At 36.5% G+C, this 20,274-nt stretch overlaps 2 protein-coding genes across 5 annotated transcripts; both read left to right on the top strand.

The window, feature by feature from the left end:
- Window positions 1-545: 545 nt before the first annotated feature.
- On the top strand, window positions 546-3,657 carry LOC119981319 (probable cinnamyl alcohol dehydrogenase 1). 2 transcript variants are annotated; one of them, XM_038824401.1, is made up of 7 exons: window positions 546-796; window positions 1,365-1,462; window positions 1,948-2,061; window positions 2,142-2,372; window positions 2,648-2,933; window positions 3,040-3,190; window positions 3,293-3,657. In XM_038824401.1, the coding sequence occupies exons 2-7, from the start codon at window positions 1,374-1,376 to the stop codon at window positions 3,487-3,489; spliced, it is 1,068 nt and encodes a 355-aa protein (XP_038680329.1). In that variant the 5' UTR covers window positions 546-796; window positions 1,365-1,373; the 3' UTR covers window positions 3,490-3,657. The 2 variants fall into 2 exon arrangements, with proteins under 2 accessions (XP_038680329.1, XP_038680328.1); XM_038824400.1 differs by having other exon boundaries at window positions 546-798; window positions 1,368-1,462.
- A 738-nt stretch (window positions 3,658-4,395) lies between these two features.
- LOC119981318 (probable cinnamyl alcohol dehydrogenase 1) lies at window positions 4,396-7,562 on the top strand. Of its 3 annotated transcripts, none has more exons than XM_038824397.1 (7): window positions 4,396-4,555; window positions 5,166-5,260; window positions 5,735-5,848; window positions 5,929-6,159; window positions 6,435-6,720; window positions 6,827-6,977; window positions 7,081-7,562. In XM_038824397.1, exons 2-7 carry the CDS (start codon window positions 5,172-5,174, stop codon window positions 7,275-7,277), a joined length of 1,068 nt encoding a protein of 355 aa, XP_038680325.1. In that variant the 5' UTR covers window positions 4,396-4,555; window positions 5,166-5,171; the 3' UTR covers window positions 7,278-7,562. The 3 variants fall into 3 exon arrangements, with proteins under 3 accessions (XP_038680325.1, XP_038680327.1, XP_038680326.1); XM_038824399.1 differs by having other exon boundaries at window positions 4,405-4,545; XM_038824398.1 differs by lacking the exon at window positions 4,396-4,555 and adding an exon at window positions 4,570-4,684.
- The last annotated feature ends 12,712 nt before the right edge of the window (window positions 7,563-20,274 follow it).

Below are 20,274 nucleotides of genomic sequence, written 5' to 3'. Positions count from 1 at the left end.
AGAATATGCCGTTAGAATATTATGATCATTTAAAATATGCTTTGAAATATTCTGATCCTTTACAATATGCCATTAGAATATTTTAGACCATTCGAATATCTTGTAAATATAGCCGTTCGATATATGATCGTTGGAATTTTGAGTGTTGAGAATATAGCCGTTCGAATAAACTTTTAGACTAAATTGAAAAAATCAAAATTTCTTATAAAATATATATTTAATATATTATTTTATTTTAAAAATGATATTGTCAAAAATATATTTGTTATTATATAATGTAATTGATAAAAATTAAACATAAACGACTTTAAAAGTGATTGGAGAAATGAATATTTTAAATTATAGAAGATGGTTTAAATGAACTGTTGTGGAGTGCTATTGAATTGTGATTCTGTAAAACTATAAAATGACTCATTTTACTATATTTTAGAGAATATATTAAGATGAGCTCCTATTGATACTCTAACACTAACAATAAATACAAATGGAATAAATTTGACAAAACTTTACATTAATTATCCACCTACCATAACCCTCCTTCTTTATGCAGACTTAGGACCACTCCAAGCGCTGGCAGGATTATAGACTAATATGTTGGATGGTATAAAACACAGCCATTCAAAACTTCATAGTCCGAACACGGACTTTCTCTCTTCAACTTCATCCTTTCGTGGATCAGTGCTACTACTGGTACAATAAATACTCTATCAGGTTTAAAAGAAGGCTGTCGGTAGAATCAAAGAACTCCATTTGGGTATCTGCTAAACTTCATCTCTGCCTTGCTGAAACGTAAAAAAGGTAATGGCTTTCTTGCTCTTTCATTTAAAGTTCTGAATATTTTCCTTGTGTTTTTATGGTTTCGTATCCTCTCTCTGTATTTGCCTACTTCAGTCTGTGACCGACGTTTGGCTCTCTTGGTGGTTTCTTTTCCTTCTGTATAGCGAACGAATTACAGAAATTTTCATTGGGTGGTACTTGTGTGATCTATTGATCCTTTGTATATTGCCATCAACACCATGAAAAGTATGATCCTGGATATTTATATCGTTTTGGCTATGAATTCTGTAATCTGTTTCATATATGCTATGTTGATTTTAGTGGATTCACCCTAAATTGTTTGGACTTTGGAATTAAGGCGCTGAAGATGATGTATTGTTAACTTTACTTTTGAGATTGAGCTTGTGGCTGGGCTATATTTTGCAGTAGCATAATGTCTCTTGTGGTTGTTACTTATCTTATTCTGCTTAATGTGAAAAAAAAAAGTTAAGTAGTTTATGTGAGGGAGAATGATGCTTGCAATCTTCAAAATTTCCTTTTACTCCATAGGGATTTACACCCTGATACTCATGTTCTTTTTGAATGACAAGTTAATAATGAGCTCTGAGAGTGCAAGTGAGGACTGTCTAGCATGGGCCGCAAGAGATACATCTGGAGTTCTTTCACCTTACAAGTTCAGCCGCAGGTATAGTTAATAATTTTATCTTCGAGAAAAAAAAATAAATTGAATTTATCTTCAAGAGGGAAAAGAAATCAGAGAATTTCGGTTTTCTTTATGTTAGACCTTTCTATGTGATCTGTTATACACATCAGTTAGTTTTATGTTAGTTTTCTATGAAAAGTGCTACACTGTCTCTCCTTTTTAGCACTATTTTTACTTCTAGTGTTGAAATTTGAAAACGAAATTACTTTGCAAGATTAGTAAACCTTTCTGGAAACGATGTGTTTATTTAAGGGAAAATAAGATTTCTGCGTTGTCGATGAGTTCATCTTTGAGAGCCTCAATATTAGATTTCAAGAATGGATCCTTTTTAGTTGTTAAAAATTATGGCTGGGCTCATCAACTTTCAGAAATCATGAGATAGTTAAGGAAAATAGTATTCCATGTGTTATGATTGGTTATATAGTGATATAATGTGTCATAGAACTAATTTGGGGAAATTGGATCAGGGCTCTTGGAAGTGATGATGTCTCACTAAAAATTACACACTGCGGAGTTTGTTATGCCGATGTTGTTTTGCCTAGGAATAAGATTGGAGACTCCAAGTATCCAGTGGTTCCAGGGTAAGTGGTCTCTGATTTTATATCTTGATATACTTTTGCATCATCTTGAGCTTATCCATCAATGATTTTATCTATTACAGACATGAGATCGTGGGACTTGTGAAAGAGGTTGGTTCCAATGTTAAGGGCTTCAAGGTTGGTGATCGTGTCGGAGTAGGCACTTATGTCAACTCATGCAGAAACTGCGAGTACTGTAATGATTTGCAAGAAGTTTGCTGTGTAAAATTTCCAACATTCACCTTTAATGCCATTGATGTGGATGGTACTGTTACTAAAGGAGGATACTCCAGTTACATTGTAGTTCATGAGAGGTATGTATTCTGTTGTTATGCTTATCATTTTTTTTATCCAACAGCTTTAGAATTTTTTGGATTTTCAAATCAAGTACATTTCTTTTTTGAATAAAGTACATTGCTTTGATGAATCTTTATTGGGTCATTGGTAGTGACAGCATAAATATTTGATGCCATAATTTTCCATGTTAACGGTGGATGATGTGACGCTAACGACTAGTTAACTTGAAAATCAAAAGATTTAACCAACTTTTGCTGCAACTGAAAATACAAATTGGGTGCCGAGTTTACAGGTACTGCTTCAGGATTGCCAACGGCTATCCCTCGGAGTTAGCAGCACCTTTGCTTTGTGCAGGAATCACTGTTTACTCTCCCATGATTCGCCATAAGATGAATCAACCTGGTAAGTCTTTAGGAGTGATTGGGCTCGGTGGTCTTGGTCACATGGCTGTGAAGTTTGGGAAGGCTTTTGGACTGAAAGTAACGATTCTCAGTACGAGCGTAACCAAGAAAGAAGAAGCTCTGACTCTGCTTGGTGCAGACAAATTTGTGGTTACATCTGACCAACAACAGCTGATGGTAACAATGCATTGGGCTTTGAAAAATTAGTTTACTACAATCACGTAGCAAAAGTTCTGAAACTGATAATTTGATTTTCAATTGGCATGTATGATCTTGGGTGCAGGCCGAGGCTCAATCATTAGACTTTATCATTGACACGGCATCTGGTGATCACCCATTTGATCCATATATGATGCTGTTGAAAACTTTCGGTGTTTATGTTCTCGTTGGGTTCCCAAGTGAAGTCAAATTCAACCCTGGAAGCCTTGTTATGGGTACTTCAGAAATATCTACACTTTCAGCTCACTCTGAAAAATAATGAGAATTTGGTTGTTCTATGGACCCTGCATAATTCATCTTACTTAACCTTCTGGCAGGTATGAAAACCGTATCTGGTAGCGCAGCAGGTGGTACAAAAGACACACAAGAAATGCTGGACTTCTGCGCTGCTCATAAAATTTATCCGAAGGTAGAGGTAATTCCGATTCAGTACATAAATGAAGCTCTTGAGCGGTTGATAAAGAAGGATGTGAAGTATCGATTCGTGATTGATATTGAGAACTCGTTGAAATGACTTCATGGAAATTTTCAACCAGCGGTACTTACAGTTTTTGAGCTGATTTTCTGTCATGTTACTGGTTTGGCTGTTCCAAATTGACCTTAAGTAAATGTATGCATGATTTTCATTCCAATGTGAACAAGATGTTGTTCAATAATATGTTGAGTGGGTTTGCTTTCTTAATCTTTGAGTTGATTCATGTCATTTCTATTGTTTCCTTTCAATATTCTTCATATTTGAAGCAGAATCAACTGAGCAAATAATTTCAATGCCTGTTTCTGCCAATGATTTAATGAAAAAGTGCTAAAGATCATGAGCATGGTTGTGAAGGTTTTTCCCGTTCTCTTGTTGTCGATTGACAATGGCATCTTTCTTTTTGCCTCACAGCAGCAAGTCCAGTCCCACAATAATACCTGCCCAAATGAAAAGTAAATCATTTGACATATGCTATTACATTATCAATAGAGTACGAAGAAATGTAATTTTTTATAGATTTTTTTCTTTTGATTAACTGAACAAGTGGGATAATGTAGACATCATCTGGTAACTTTCGAGCAAAATGAGAGATTTGACATTATTGGCTGTAGCGTGCGAAATTGTCAGCAGTGACGGAGGATTATTTTCGTCTTCTCTCGAGCATTCATCCTCAACATTTGAGTTGTCTATCACTCTATCATTAACTCTCAACCTAACGTAACCTTCCTTCTTTATCCAACCTGAGATTGGCTGTAAGTGTAGGTGGAATAAGTTTGAGAAAACTTTATATTAATCGTAGACCACTAACAACCCTTCTCCTTTATCCAATAAATTTGACAAAACCCTTCTCCTTTATTCGAGGTGGGTCCCACTGCAAGCGCTGGCAGGATTATAGTCATATATATGTTGGGTAGTATAAAACGCAACTATTCAAACTTCAACGTCCGAGCTCGGACTTTCTCTCTTCATCTTCGTCCTTTCGTGGATCAGTGCTACTACTTGTACAATAAATACTCTATCAGGTTTAAAAGATGGCTATCGGTAGAATCAAAGAACTCCATCTGGGTATCTGTTTCATCTCTGCCTGGCTGAAAGGTACAAAAAGGTGATGGCTTTCTTGCTCTTTCATTTAAAATCTGAATATTTTGTGCTTCTATTTCCTTGTGTTTTTATGGTTTCGTATCCTGTCTCCGTGTTTGCCTACTTCAGTCTGTGACCGACGTTTGGCTCTCTTGTCGGTTTCTTTTCCTTCTGCATAGCGAACAAATCACAGAAATTTTCATTGGGTGATACTTGTGTGATCTATTGATCCTTTGTATATTGCCATCAACACCATGAAAAATATGATCCTGGATATTTATCTCGTTTTGGCTATGAATTCTGTAATCTGTTTCATATATGCTATGTTGATTTTAGTGGATTCACCCTAAATTGTTTGGAATTAAGGCGCTGAAGATGATGTATTGTTAACTGTGCTTTTGAGGTTGAGCTTGTGGCTGGGCTATATTTTGCATTAGTATAATGTCTCTTGTGGTTGTTACTTCTCCTATCATCTTAGTCTGCTTAATGTGAAAAAAAAAAAGTTAAGTAGTTTATGTGAGGGAGAAAAGTTAAGTAGTTTATGTGAGGGAGAATGATGCTTGCAATCTTAAAAATTTTCCTTTTACTCCGTAGGGTTTTACACCCTGATACTCCTGTTCTTTTTGAATGACCAGTTAATAATGAGCTCTGAGAGTGCAAATGAGGACTGCCTAGCATGGGCCGCAAGAGATACATCTGGAGTTCTTTCACCTTACAAGTTCAGCCGCAGGTATACTTAATAATTTTATCTTTGAGAAAAAAAAAATGGAATTTATGTTCAAGAGGGAAAAGAAATCAGAGAATTTCGGTTTTCTTTATGTTAGACCTTTCTATGTGATCTGTTATACACATCAGCTAGTTTTATGTTAGTTTTCTATGAAAAGTTCTACACTGTCTCTCCTTTTTTGCACTATTTTAGCTTCTAGTGTTGAAAATGAAATTACTTTGCAAGATTAGTGAACCTTTCTGGAAACGATGTGTTTATTTAAGGGAAAATAAGATTTCTGCATTGTCGATGAGTTCATCTTGAGAGCCTCAATATTAGATTTCAAGAATGGATCCTTTTTAGTTGTTGAAAATTAAGGCTGGGCTCATCAACTTTCAGAAATCATGAGATAGTTAAGGAAAATAGTATTGCATGTGTTATGATTGGTTATATAGTGATATAATGTATCATAGAGCTAATTTGGGGAAATTGGATCAGGGCTCTTGGAAGTGATGATGTCTCACTAAAAATTACACACTGCGGAGTTTGTCATGCTGATGTCCTTTGGACTAGGAATATGTTTGGAGACTCCAAGTATCCGGTGGTTCCAGGGTAAGTGGTCTCTGATTTTATATCTTGATATACTTTTGCATCATCTTGAGCTTATCCATCAATGATTTTATCTATTACAGACATGAGATCGTGGGAATTGTGAAAGAGGTTGGTTCCAATGTTAAGGGCTTCAAGGTTGGTGATCGTATCGGAGTAGGCACTTATGTCAACTCATGCAGAAGCTGCGAGTACTGTAATGATTTGCAAGAAGTTTGCTGTGTAAAATTTCCAACTCTCACCTTTAATGCCATTGATGTGGATGGTACTGTTACTAAAGGAGGATACTCCAGTTACATTGTAGTTCATGAAAGGTATGTATTCTGTTGTTATGCTTATCATTTTTTTTATCCAACAGCTTTAGAATTTTTTGGATTTTCAAATCAAGTACATTTCTTTTTTGAATAAAGTACATTGCTTTGATGAGTCTTTATTGGGTCATTGGTAGTGACAGCATAAATATTTGATTCCATAATTTTCAATGTTAATGGTTTATGATGTGACGCTAACGACTAGTTAACTTGAAAATCAAAAGATTTAACCAACTTTTGCTGCAACTGAAAATACAAATTGGGTACCGAGTTTACAGGTACTGCTTCAGGATTGCCAATGGCTATCCATCGGAGTTAGCAGCACCTTTGCTTTGTGCAGGAATCACTGTTTACTCTCCCATGATTCGCCATAAGATGAATCAACCTGGTAAGTCTTTAGGAGTTATTGGGCTCGGTGGTCTTGGTCACATGGCTGTGAAGTTTGGCAAGGCTTTTGGGCTGAAAGTAACGGTTCTCAGTACGAGCGTAACCAAGAAAGAAGAAGCTGTGGCTCTGCTTGGTGCAGACAAATTTGTGGTTACATCTGACCAACAACAGCTGATGGTAACAATGCATTGGGCTTTGAAAAATTAGTTTACTACAATCACATAGCAAAAGTTCTGAAACTGATAATTTGATTTTCAATTGGCATGTATGATCTTGGGTGCAGGCCGAAGCTCAATCATTAGACTTTATCATTGACACGGCATCTGGTGATCACCCATTTGATCCGTATATGATGCTGTTGAAAACTTTTGGTGTATATGTTCTTGTTGGGTTCCCAAGTGAAGTCAAATTCAACCCTGGAAGCCTTGTTTTTGGTACTTCAGAAATATCTACACTTTCAGCTCACTCTGAAAAAATAATGAGAATTTGGTTGTTCTATGGACCCTGCATAATTCATCTTACTTAATCTTCTGGCAGGTATGAAAACCGTATCTGGTAGCGCAACAGGTGGTACAAAAGACACACAAGAAATGTTGGACTTCTGCGCTGCTCATAAAATTTATCCGAATGTAGAGGTAATTCCAATTCAGTACATAAATGAAGCTCTTGAGCGGTCGATTAAGAAGGATGTGAAGTACCGATTCGTGATTGATATTGAGAACTCCTTGAAATGACTTCATGGACCAGGCAATTGTTCTCTTCTAAATATATGCACAAGTAATCATCAAATTGGAGAACATATATTAAATCAGCTCATGTAGGAATTGGTATTGATTATGGGTGGATGTTATAGATTTACTTATGTTGAACCAGCTGTACTTTGAGTTTTTGAGTTGATTTTCTGTCGTGTGAATGGTTTGGCTGATCCAAAGCGACCTTAAATAAATATATGCTTGGTTTTCATTCCTATGTAAACTAAATGTTGTTCAATAATATATGGAGTGGGTTTGCTTTTTTAATCTTTGAGTTGATTCATGTCATTTATATTGTTTCCCTTCAATATTCTTCATATTTGAAACATAGTCAACTTAGCAAATAATTTCAATGCTTGTTTCTGCCAATGATTTAATGAAGAAGTGCTAAAGATCATGAGCATGGTATGTGTTATGCTGCCTGTGCAATCTACTAACTGCTAACATAGTGTGAAGTTGTTTGGTTGCTCTATGAATTCATATGAAGAATTAGTTGGAACTGATCATCACTGGAAAGAGAAGTTACAATGACGCGAACGCTGATAAGGAGAATGCGTTCCTGGGATATCGTTTATAGAAGAAATCTCCAGCGGTTTAGTATCAGTAGTGAATGTTTTCCCATTCTCTGGTTGTCGATTGACAATGTCATCTTTCTTTTTGCCCCGCAACACACAGTAAAGTCCCACAATAATATCAAATGCTTCTATCAAGCTGGAAATCGCAACGTTTTGAACACGGTCAGAGCTATGTTTCTTTAGGAATGACCGACACCAAAGTGTGTGTGTGTACTTACCCCAAGTGTAGGGTATCGTCAAGTAATAAACCGGTGAGTCCGGTATCGATCCACGAGGAAGCAATGCAAATTTGAAGTGAATGATATGTAAATGACTAGCTAACACTAATAAACACAATGAATATCAAATAAAAGCAAGTAAAAGAAATGGGCCGAATGACTCGGTAGCATGAGCGATTTTGTAATCAAAGTAAGCACAAATTGGATTTAAAACAATTAATTAAAAACCTAGTCTCTAATCCGTCCCGGTGGCTACTCGGTTCTCATACTCAAGGTATCATTGCAAACACACACAACCATACACAATGCATTGTGTGATACTATCAATCATGCATATGCAAAAAGAATTAGGATATAAGACTTCAATTCATACATGTAGGCCATCGGGTCTCTTAATCTACGATGAACACAAAGGGATAAGCACCTAATATTATGAATTAATATTCCCCCTTGGGGCTTGGCTTGGCTAACACCCTAGTTTCACACTCAAAGATCAATTAACCATAACTCTCCCATGCACATTCCTAATTTAACCCAAAACCCCATCATCAATACACATAATTAATAGCTATGCAATGAAAAACTCAATTAATTAAGGAAATCATGCAATGGGTTTAACAATTCTCAATCGAACGCATTAGATGCAATCCCTAGACTAGACAATCCAAGAATACAAGCAAATATGTCATTCCCATAGATCCAATCACACAACTATCACGAAATTAAAAGAGAGAAATCGAAGCTACGATTCTTTGAGCATACCTTAAGTAATCGAAACCGAGTACCCACCGTTTGGGACTAGAAACTAGAAAGAGAACTTAGCCACTCATGATTGTTGCAAAAAACATCCAATCTATTGTCATCTAAATCAGAGTTTATACAAAATCAAGAGAAAGCACCAAAAACAACAAAGAAAACTTCGAGAGAGAAACTAGATCTACACTACTCCTATGGTGGCTTCATGTTGGAGAAGTGAATGAATAATTCATTAAATCTCAACCTTGCAATATGTAGCCGTTGCACTTGCATTATTTTCCAAGTCTAGCTTTGCAAGATTTGAGTTGTCATGTGCACTTGCAGCCATCTTTGACCATTTGATTAAACTTGCACCAAATCTTGACCTTGGTATCTCCAACAATTTTGTCATCTTTGACCATTTGATCAAACTTGCACCAAATCTTGGCATTGGTATCTCCAACAATTTCCTTTTAAATGTGTAGCAACTTGCAGCCATCTTTGACTCCAAAAATCAAGTAAGATCTTCTTTTAAGTCAAAAATTGCAAGCAAGAATGTTGTCTTATGCACAACCATTGGATTCACCTTTAAATGATCATCTTAACCCTTCAAGTCTTGTTGTAATCTAATCCATTCATAAAACAATTCAATCTCGGCCATAGATTAGTGTACCGTTGGAGCTTGTAGTCTTCAAGAATATCTTCATAATCTAAGTCCCGACACCTCACAGCAAAAAGTGTCCAATTCAGTCATTTAAGCCCGATTTCCTACAGAACCAACGGGAAACATGTATAAGGGTAAAATTACTTTATTTAAACACAAATGAATTACTATAAGCACTAGAACCTCCTAATTAGATAGTATTAGGACCTCAAAATAGAGGTCCGGTCACACCCCCCAACTTAGACGTTGCTAGTCCCTAGCAATGCAAACACTTCTAAAAATAAAATCCTAACTTACTGACGTAGGCATCACGGTTGCATTTAGCGCATGCAACAAGCCTTTAAACCCCTAGGTCACCCTAGTGGACGAGTTGTAGTCTCGTGAGGGCTTATCAGAGCGATACCCACAAACACTTACCAAGGGATCCACTATTACTTTGAAAGCACCATAAATTATTCTTAAGTTCTCACATGCAAGAAATAGAGCTAATCCCCCAATTCCCACGTTAGTCGAAAACATGCAAACTCTTTGGAAAATCAATCTCAATCCCCTTAAAAATGACCAAGAACATTTTATACTATGAAAAATATATGTGCAATCAAACTAGCAATCAAACTAGACAACTCAACACATTCACACAAGCAAAACCTTGTTATGGACCCTTTTGGTGTTCATAAATTCCCAATCCCAAATGTACACAAAAACATGAAATCATTGTGCTAAGTGAATGACTTACACAATTGAATTAAATGTATGTGTTTATGAAAGATAATTTTGGATGGGCATAGCTTTGAGAAAGAAATCACCTACAAGAGCAACTAATGCATTCACCAACTCACTTGCTTACCTTGGATCAAATTCATCAAAAGGTTAACTGGGTTGTAATGTGGTCATGGGACAAGGTAGGAAGAATTTGGAACTAGGTGACAAGTTGCAAGGTTAAGTTCAAACATGTGAGCTAAATTCTCATTTTGTCACCCCTTCCATTGTACCACAATTTCAAAGACTTCTCCTTCTTTACACACAAAAGATTCTTTATTGCATACTTTTTTTTTTTTCTTTTTCTTTTTCCTTTTTTTTTTTTTTTTTTTTTTTTTTGAGAATAAACAACATTTATACAACAACCCTCAATTTTTTTTCAACATAAGAAAGGGTAATATCACTACCGACTTATCTTTTTCAAGCTCATACTCAACCTTGCAACCAAAGGTGGGAAGTATTTAAGGAAGTGGTTCACACAAGGCTTGTAAGTGAACTAAAAAGGCTTAAAGAAATTTAGGGCTTATAATCACTCACAAATGAATAGGATAAGCTCAAATCTCTCAACCTAGTGAATCTTTCAATCCTAAGTTCACAAGCAAGTGGCAAAATACAAAAATCACACTTCTCAGTAATCAAATGTAATGTTTACAAAGCTATTGAAGAACACGCGCTAAGATGTCAAATGAATATCAATGAAAAGAATCACCCAAAACCCAATGTATATCAATGAAGAATGGCTCAAAGGAATGAGAAGGGTAAAAAGGTAATTTTTCAGACAAAAGGATCCAAAAACGCAGTCATACAAATGCTTCAATGCCAAGATGTCTGCTCAACTACACAATTTTGATATCAAACTAGGTCCCAATCATCCAAAGAAAGATTGATTACAATTATCCCACTCAATTGCATGTATCAACTTCACAAAAGAAACCAAGAAACCTACTCTACACTTGCACGTTTGAACAAGAATAATAAATTAACGTTCAAATTGGTAGTGAATCTCAAAAGCGTCTATCCATCCCCTCCTAAAGTCCATCTAGCATGTATGAACAACAAAGCACAACACAATAGGATAGAGGGTAGGAAATCATACCATACTCTTCAAAAGTGGTTGGAATCATGAGAAACGAAGCATATCCTGAAAAAGTTAATACCAACCACACTATCCAAGCATGACACAACAAGACTTTTTATTTTTATTTTTATTTTTATTTTTTTTTCAAAATTTTCAAATTTTTGATATTCACAAAAGCACACCAAAATAAAGCAAGTTTCACAATGAATTCACAATTCCCTCACCCCCCAACTTAAATGAGATATTGTCCCCAATGTCAAGAATGGAAAACAAGGCAAGAACAAATTGTGAAATGCATTGTGAACATACAAAAACACACCAAAATTAAAGGGTAAGAAAATCAAAACATAACACACAACCATGTCACAATTCTCACCCCCCAACTTGAATAAGTGCACAAGGAGCAAAAATTGTGAAATGGATTTTGAGTATACGAGACACACAAAAATAAAAGTGATCTCTAAACCAATCCTAAACATATATGTACAAAAGTGGATCGACCATAACACAAAAGAGGGATGGGATCCTTGAGATCCCAAGAACATCCTCAAAATCACTACTCCCACTTTGAGGAACATGACGAACCACACATGATTCGGTCCCCTTTTCCCCAAACTCACCTAAAAAGAATTGTAATCGTGGTTTGGGATGCCACACTTTTCTAATTTTGGTAAAAAATTTCTGTGCAAAGTAGCATTTAGAGGACTTTTTAAATCCACTTGGCAAAGGTATTTTTTTTGGTTTTTGAGGATGCACTTGGTATGATTCAACTTTGAGTGGGGAAGGCTCTAAAGCTCCTAAAAGAGAGGACAAAAATCCCACACCGTAAATAGTTAAGGATTTCAAAACTCCTTTCATAGCATCTCCCTCAATCAAAAGTTTACTACCTTTCTCAACCAATGCTAGTATAACCTCAATTGAATCATGTGCAAGTGTCAACTTTAATTTGTCCTCAACATGAGAGTGAATATAAAGCTTAGGGACGTACTCAATTTCCCTCCCAAGGTCTAACTTGTTCCCCTCTTTTCTCACTTTATTTTCCTCTTTCTCTTCATTTCTCTTCTCTTCGCTCTTTTCCTCAACCTTTTCAACTTGATAATTGTCCTTGTCTCGACATGATCTATCTCCAACTATAACATTTTTCACCTCACCACCCACTTCTTCTACTAATTTCTCATCCTCACTTACCTTAGGAGTCATGGTATTGTCAATTACTATCCCACTCCTTGAGGTAATAATGGGTTGTTCTTGTTCTTGCACATTCAACCCCTCACTTGAAGTTTCGAATTGAAATTCTAATGTTTGAGTGATCTTTGTCAATTGGCTTCTTAAATCTTCCAAGGCTCTATTGGTTTGCTCACGAAATTCAAATCTCCTTTGATTAACCTCCAATTGAGCTTCCATGAATATTTGAAGTGTATCCTCAAGTGATCTCTCTTGGGGTGGGGTGCATGGTTGGTAAGATGGTGGAGCTATACATTGGTGTGAAGATTGTGCTTGCCTAAAGGGTTGGTGACCGACACCAAAGTGTGTGTGTACTTACCCCAAGTGTAGGGTATCGTCAAGTAATAAACCGGTGAGTCCGGTATCGATCCACGAGGAAGCAATGCAAATTTGAAGTGAATGATATGCAAATGACTAGCTAACACTAATAAACACAATGAATATCAAATAAAAGCAAGTAAAAGAAATGGGCCGAATGACTCGGTAGCATGAGCGATTTTGTAATCAAAGTAAGCACAAATTGGATTTAAAACAATTGATTAAAAACCTAGTCTCTAATCCGTCCCGGTGACTACTCGGTTCTCATACTCAAGGTATCATTGCAAACACACACAACCATACACAATGCATTGTGTGATACTATCAATCATGCATATGCAAAGAGAATTGGGTTATAAGACTTCAATTCATACATGTAGGCCATCGGGTCTCTTAATCTACGATGAACGCAAAGGGATAAGCACCTAATATTATGAATTAATATTCCCCCTTGGGGCTTGGCTTGGCTAACACCCTAGTTTCACACTCAAAGATCAATTAACCATAACTCTCCCATGCACATTCCTAATTTAACCCAAAACCCCATCATCAATACACATAATTAATAGCTATGCAATGGAAAACTCAATTAATTAAGGAAATCATGCAATGGGTTTAACAATTCTCAATCTAACACATTAGATGCAATCCCTAGACTAGACAATCCAAGAATACAATCAAATATGTCATTCTCATATATCCAATCACACAACTATCACGAAATTAAAAGAGAACGATCGAAACTACGACCCTTTGAGCATACCTTGAGTAATCGAAACCTTGTATCCACCTTTCGGGATTAGAAACTAGAGAAGAGAACTACCCACTCATGATTGTTGCAATAAACATCCAATCTATTGTCATCTAAATCAGAGTTTATACAAAATCAAGAGAAAGCACCAAAAACAACAAAGAAAACTTAGAGAGAGAAACTAGATCTACACTACTCCTATGGTGGCTTCATGTTGGAGAAGTGAATGAATAATTCATTAAATCTCAACCTTGCAATATGTAGCCGTTGCACTTGCATTATTTTCCAAGTCTAGCTTTGCAAGATTTGAGTTGTCATGTGCACTTGCAGCCATCTTTGACCATTTGATTAAACTTGCACCAAATCTTGACCTTGGTATCTCCAACAATTTTGTCATCTTTGACCATTTGATCAAACTTGCACCAAATCTTGGCATTGGTATCTCCAACAATTTCCTTTTAAATGTGTAGCAACTTGCAGCCATCTTTGACTCCAAAAATCAAGTAAGATCTTCTTTTAAGTCAAAAATTGCAAGCAAGAATGTTGTCTTATGCACAACCATTGGATTCACCTTTAAATGATCGTCTTAACCCTTCAAGTCTTGTTGTAATCTAATCCATTCATAAAACAATTCAATCTCGGCCATAGATTAGTGTACCGTTGGAGCTTGTAGTCTTCAAGAATATCTTCATAATCTAAGTCCCGACACCTCACAGCAAAAAGTGCCCAAAGAGTGCTCCAACTTGCCCAATTCAGTCATTTAAGCCCGATTTCCTGCAGAACCAACGGGAAACATGTATAAGGGTAAAATTACTTTATTTAAACACAAATGAATTACTATAAGCACTAGAACCTCCTAATTAGATAGTATTAGGACCTCAAAATAGAGGTCCGGTCACACCCCCCAACTTAGACGTTGCTAGTCCCTAGCAATGCAAACACTTCTAAAACTAAAATTTGCTAAATAAAATCCTAACTCACTGACGTAGGCATCACGGTTGCATTTAGCGCATGCAACAAGCCTTTAAACCCCTAGGTCACCCTAGTGGACGAGTTGTAGTCTCGTGAGGGCTTATCAGAGCGATACCCACAAACACTTACCAAGGGATCCACTATTACTTTGAAAGCACCATAAATTATTCTTAAGTTCTCACATGCAAGAAATAGAGCTAATCCCCCAATTCCCCCGCTAGTCGAAAACATGCAAAATCTTTAGACAACCAATCTCAATCCCCTCAAAGATGACTAAGAAAATTTTATAATATGTAAAATATATGTGCAATCAAGCAAGACAACTCAACACATTCACACAAGTAAAACCTTGTTACGGAACCTTTTGGTGTTCATAAATCCCCAATCCCAAATGTACACAAAAATGTAAAAACATTGTGCTAAGTGAATGACTTACACAATTGGATTAAATGTATGTGTTTATAAAAGATAATTTGGATGGGCATAGCTTTGAGAAAGAAATCACCTACAAGAACAATTAATGCATCCGCCAACTCGCTTGCTTACCTTGAATCAAATTCATCAAAAGGTTAAATGGTTTGCAATGTGGCTAAGGGACAAGGTAGGAAGAATTTGGAACTAGGTGACAAGTTGCAAGGTTAAGTTCAAACATGTGAGCTAAATTCTCATTTTGTCACCCCTTCCATTGTACCACAATTTCAAAGACTTCTCCTTCTTTACACACAAAAGATTCTTTATTGCATACATTTTTTTTTCTTTTTGTTTTTCCACTTTTTTTTTTTTTTTTTTTTTTTTTTTTTAGAATAAACAACATTTATACAACAACCCTCAATTTTTTTTCAACATAAGAAAGGGTAATATCACTACCAACTTATTTTTTTTCAAGCTCCTACTCAACCTTTCAACCAAAGGTGGGAAGTATTTAAGGAAGTGGTTCACACAAGGCTTGTAAGTGAACTAAAAAGGCTTAAAGAAATTTAGGCTTATAATCACTCACAAATGAATAGGCTAGGCTCAAATCTCTCAACCTAATGAATCATTCAATCCTAAGTTCACAAGCAAGTGGCAAATACAAAAATCACACTTCTCAGTAATCAAATGTAATGGGTGCAAAGCTATTGAAGAACACGCGCATAAGATGTCAAATGAATATCAATGAAAAACATCACCTGAAACCCAATGTGTATCAATGAAGAATGGCTCAAAAGAATGAGAAGGGATAAAAGGTAGTTTTTCAGGCAAAAGAATCCAAAAACGCAGTCATACAAATGCTTCAATGCCAAGATGTCTGCTTAACTACACAATTTTATATCAAACTAGGTCTCAATCATCCCAAGAAATATTGATTATAATTATCCCACTCAATCACATGCATCGATTTCACAAAAGAAACCAAGGAACCTACTCTACACTTGCACGTGTGAACAAGAATAAGAAATTAACAATCAAATTGGTAGTGAATCCCAAAAGCATCTACCATTCCCTTCCTAAAGTCCATCTAGCATGTATGAACAACAAAGCACAACACAATAGGATAGAGGGTAGGAAATCATACCATACTCTTCAAAAGTGATCGGAATCATGAGAAACGAAGCATATCCTGAAAAAGTTAATACCAACCACACTATCCAAGCATGACACAACAAGAAAATTTTTTTTTTTTTTTTTTTTCAAATTTTTGATATTCACAAAAGCACACCAAAATAAAGCAAGTTTCACAATGAATTCACAATTCCCTCACCCCCCAACTTAAATGAGATATTGTCCCCAATGTCAAGAATGAAAAACAAGGCAAGAACAAATTGTGAAATGCATTGGAACATACAAAAACACACCAAAATTGAAATCAAATCAAAACTAATCACAACCATACTATGGTACAAGGGTGGAGTCTAACCATGACACATGGGAGAATTGGGATCCTTGAGATCCCAAGAACATCCTCATAATCACTACTCCCATGTTGAGGAACATGACGGACCACGCATGATTCGGTCCCTTTTTCCCGAAACTCACATGGAAAAAATTGTAATTGGGATTTGGGACGCCATACTTTTTTAATTTCTGTAAAAAATTTCTGTGCAAAGTAGCATTTAGAGGACTTTGTAAATCCACTTGGTAAAGGTATTTTTTTTGGTTTTTGAGGATGCACTTGGTATGATTCAACTTTGAGTGGGGAAGGCTCTAAAGCTCCTAAAAGAGAGGACAAAAATCCCACACCGTAAATAGTTAAGGATTTCAAAACTCCTTTCATAGCATCTCCCTCAATCAAAAGTTTACTACCTTTCTCAACCAATGCTAGTACAACCTCAATTGAATCATGTGCAAGTGTCAACTTTAATTTGTCCTCAACATGAGAGTGAATATAAAGCTTAGGGATGTACTCAATTGCCCTCCCAAGGTGTAACTCATTCCCTTTTGGTCTCACTTTGTTCTCCTCTTTCTCTTCATTTCTCTTCTCTTCGCTCTTTTCCTCAACATTTTCAACTTGATAATTGTCCTTGTCTCGACATGATCTATCTCCAACTATAACATTTTTCACCTCACCACCCACTTCTTCCACTAATTTCTCATCCTCACTTACCTTAGGAGTCATGGTATTGTCAATTACTATCCCACTCCTTGAGGTAATGATGGGTTGTTCTTGTTCTTGCACATTCAACCCCCCACTTGAAGTTTCGAATTGAGATTCTAATGTTTGAGTGATCTTTGTCAATTGGCTTCTTAAATCTTCCAATGCTCTATTGGTTTGCTCACGAAATTCAAATCTCCTTTGATTAACCTCCAATTGAGCTTCCATGAATATTTGAAGCGTATCCTCAAGTGATCTCTCTTGGGGTGGGGTGTATGGTTGGTAAGATGGTGGAGCTATACATTGGTGTGAAGATTGTGCTTGCCTGAAGGGTTGGTACTCATGTGCATGAATGTAGTCAAAAGGAGGAGGTGCATGTAAATTTTGTCCGAAGGGAGCATATTGTGTCACTTGTGGCATTTGATAATACATAGGTGGGTAGACATTTTGTGGGGCAAATTGCGCCGCATTGTCTTGTTGAAGTGGTTGAGGTGCATTTTGCAAAGCATGCTCAACTTGAACATTTTGCAAATTTTGGGCATTGTCAATTTGGACATCTTGCCCTTGCACCGGATTCATCAACTCATCAATATTCACATGTTGCAAAAGACGACGCAATGCATCAAGATTCATATCACCCCCACGTACACTCCCCGCATCACTCACATTTATATCACCACCTATCCCATCTCTATTAGACCCATGCCCACTAACATTATCTCTAGGTTGAGACATGATGGCAAGGAACAATAGCAAGTAACACACAAAAGTAGCAATCAACCACGTCAAGTAACACAAGATTTTTTTTTTTTTTTTTTTCAATTAATGAACAACCAAGAACAATATTAAGCAATAACAAGAGCAAGGATAGGAATAGAGCAACAATCAACCTTAGGAACAATAACACACCAAGATGTAGCAAGTAGTGATAAAAATAAAAATGCACAAAGCTCTCTCAAGCAACGTATCACTACCAAGCAGCAAACAAGGTGGCATCCATCGCCCACAGGAATCTAAGTTAGCCCCATCCGCCAAGTTCTCCTCACAAAAATATTTTTTATTTTTTATTTTTTTTTATTTTTTTTTTTTTAGCAACTACACTAAATCGACTACACTACAAAGCAAGTAAAAGGGAGGAACGAAGTTACCCTTGAAGCGTGACCGTGCTCCTTCCTTATTTGATGGTGTTTAATAGCATAAAGCTAGCATCTACAAGCCACCCAGCTCCTTCTTTGACACTCGCATCCCCGGCAACGGCGCCAAAAACTTGACCGACACCAAAGTGTGTGTGTACTTACCCCAAGTGTAGGGTATCGTCAAGTAATAAACCGGTGAGTCCGGTATCGATCCACGAGGAAGCAATGCAAATTTGAAGTGAATGATATGCAAATGACTAGCTAACACTAATAAACACAATGAATATCAAATAAAAGCAAGTAAAAGAAATGGGCCGAATGACTCGGTAGCATGAGCGATTTTGTAATCAAAGTAAGCACAAATTGGATTTAAAACAATTGATTAAAAACCTAGTCTCTAATCCGTCCCGGTGACTACTCGGTTCTCATACTCAAGGTATCATTGCAAACACACACAACCATACACAATGCATTGTGTGATACTATCAATCATGCATATGCAAAGAGAATTGGGTTATAAGACTTCAATTCATACATGTAGGCCATCGGGTCTCTTAATCTACGATGAACGCAAAGGGATAAGCACCTAATATTATGAATTAATATTCCCCCTTGGGGCTTGGCTTGGCTAACACCCTAGTTTCACACTCAAAGATCAATTAACCATAACTCTCCCATGCACATTCCTAATTTAACCCAAAACCCCATCATCAATACACATAATTAATAGCTATGCAATGGAAAACTCAATTAATTAAGGAAATCATGCAATGGGTTTAACAATTCTCAATCTAACACATTAGATGCAATCCCTAGACTAGACAATCCAAGAATACAATCAAATATGTCATTCTCATATATCCAATCACACAACTATCACGAAATTAAAAGAGAACGATCGAAACTACGACCCTTTGAGCATACCTTGAGTAATCGAAACCTTGTATCCACCTTTCGGGATTAGAAACTAGAGAAGAGAACTACCCACTCATGATTGTTGCAATAAACATCCAATCTATTGTCATCTAAATCAGAGTTTATACAAAATCAAGAGAAAGCACCAAAAACAACAAAGAAAACTTAGAGAGAGAAACTAGATCTACACTACTCCTATGGTGGCTTCATGTTGGAGAAGTGAATGAATAATTCATTAAATCTCAACCTTGCAATATGTAGCCGTTGCACTTGCATTATTTTCCAAGTCTAGCTTTGCAAGATTTGAGTTGTCATGTGCACTTGCAGCCATCTTTGACCATTTGATTAAACTTGCACCAAATCTTGACCTTGGTATCTCCAACAATTTTGTCATCTTTGACCATTTGATCAAACTTGCACCAAATCTTGGCATTGGTATCTCCAACAATTTCCTTTTAAATGTGTAGCAACTTGCAGCCATCTTTGACTCCAAAAATCAAGTAAGATCTTCTTTTAAGTCAAAAATTGCAAGCAAGAATGTTGTCTTATGCACAACCATTGGATTCACCTTTAAATGATCGTCTTAACCCTTCAAGTCTTGTTGTAATCTAATCCATTCATAAAACAATTCAATCTCGGCCATAGATTAGTGTACCGTTGGAGCTTGTAGTCTTCAAGAATATCTTCATAATCTAAGTCCCGACACCTCACAGCAAAAAGTGCCCAAAGAGTGCTCCAACTTGCCCAATTCAGTCATTTAAGCCCGATTTCCTGCAGAACCAACGGGAAACATGTATAAGGGTAAAATTACTTTATTTAAACACAAATGAATTACTATAAGCACTAGAACCTCCTAATTAGATAGTATTAGGACCTCAAAATAGAGGTCCGGTCAGTTGGTACTCATGTGCATGAATGTAGTCAAAAGGAGGAGGTGCATGTAAATTTTGTCCGAAGGGAGCATATTGTGGCACTTGTGGCATTTGATAATACATAGGTGGGTAGACACTTTGTGGGGCAAATTGCGCCGCATTGTCTTGTTGAAGTGGTTGAGGTGCATTT

Source organism: Tripterygium wilfordii, chromosome 16 (genome assembly GCF_013401445.1).
Source record: "Tripterygium wilfordii isolate XIE 37 chromosome 16, ASM1340144v1, whole genome shotgun sequence".
Lineage (NCBI taxonomy): Eukaryota > Viridiplantae > Streptophyta > Magnoliopsida > Celastrales > Celastraceae > Tripterygium > Tripterygium wilfordii.
This window is presented reverse-complemented; position numbering and strand designations above follow the sequence as displayed.

What these genes read in the sequence shown, in the direction of transcription:
- LOC119981319 (XM_038824401.1), top strand. Translation starts at nt 1,374, where the DNA reads ATGAGCTCTGAGAGTGCAAGTGAGGACTGTCTAGCATGGGCCGCAAGA. An exon ending in TACATTGTAGTTCATGAGAG is followed by an intron (nt 2,373 to 2,647) that starts GTATGTATTCTG and finishes CCGAGTTTACAG; the next exon opens with GTACTGCTTCAGGATTGCCA. An exon ending in CTGACCAACAACAGCTGATG is followed by an intron (nt 2,934 to 3,039) that starts GTAACAATGCAT and finishes TCTTGGGTGCAG; the next exon opens with GCCGAGGCTCAATCATTAGA.
- LOC119981318 (XM_038824397.1), top strand. Translation starts at nt 5,172, where the DNA reads ATGAGCTCTGAGAGTGCAAATGAGGACTGCCTAGCATGGGCCGCAAGA. An exon ending in CCTTACAAGTTCAGCCGCAG is followed by an intron (nt 5,261 to 5,734) that starts GTATACTTAATA and finishes AAATTGGATCAG; the next exon opens with GGCTCTTGGAAGTGATGATG. An exon ending in AAGTATCCGGTGGTTCCAGG is followed by an intron (nt 5,849 to 5,928) that starts GTAAGTGGTCTC and finishes TATCTATTACAG; the next exon opens with ACATGAGATCGTGGGAATTG.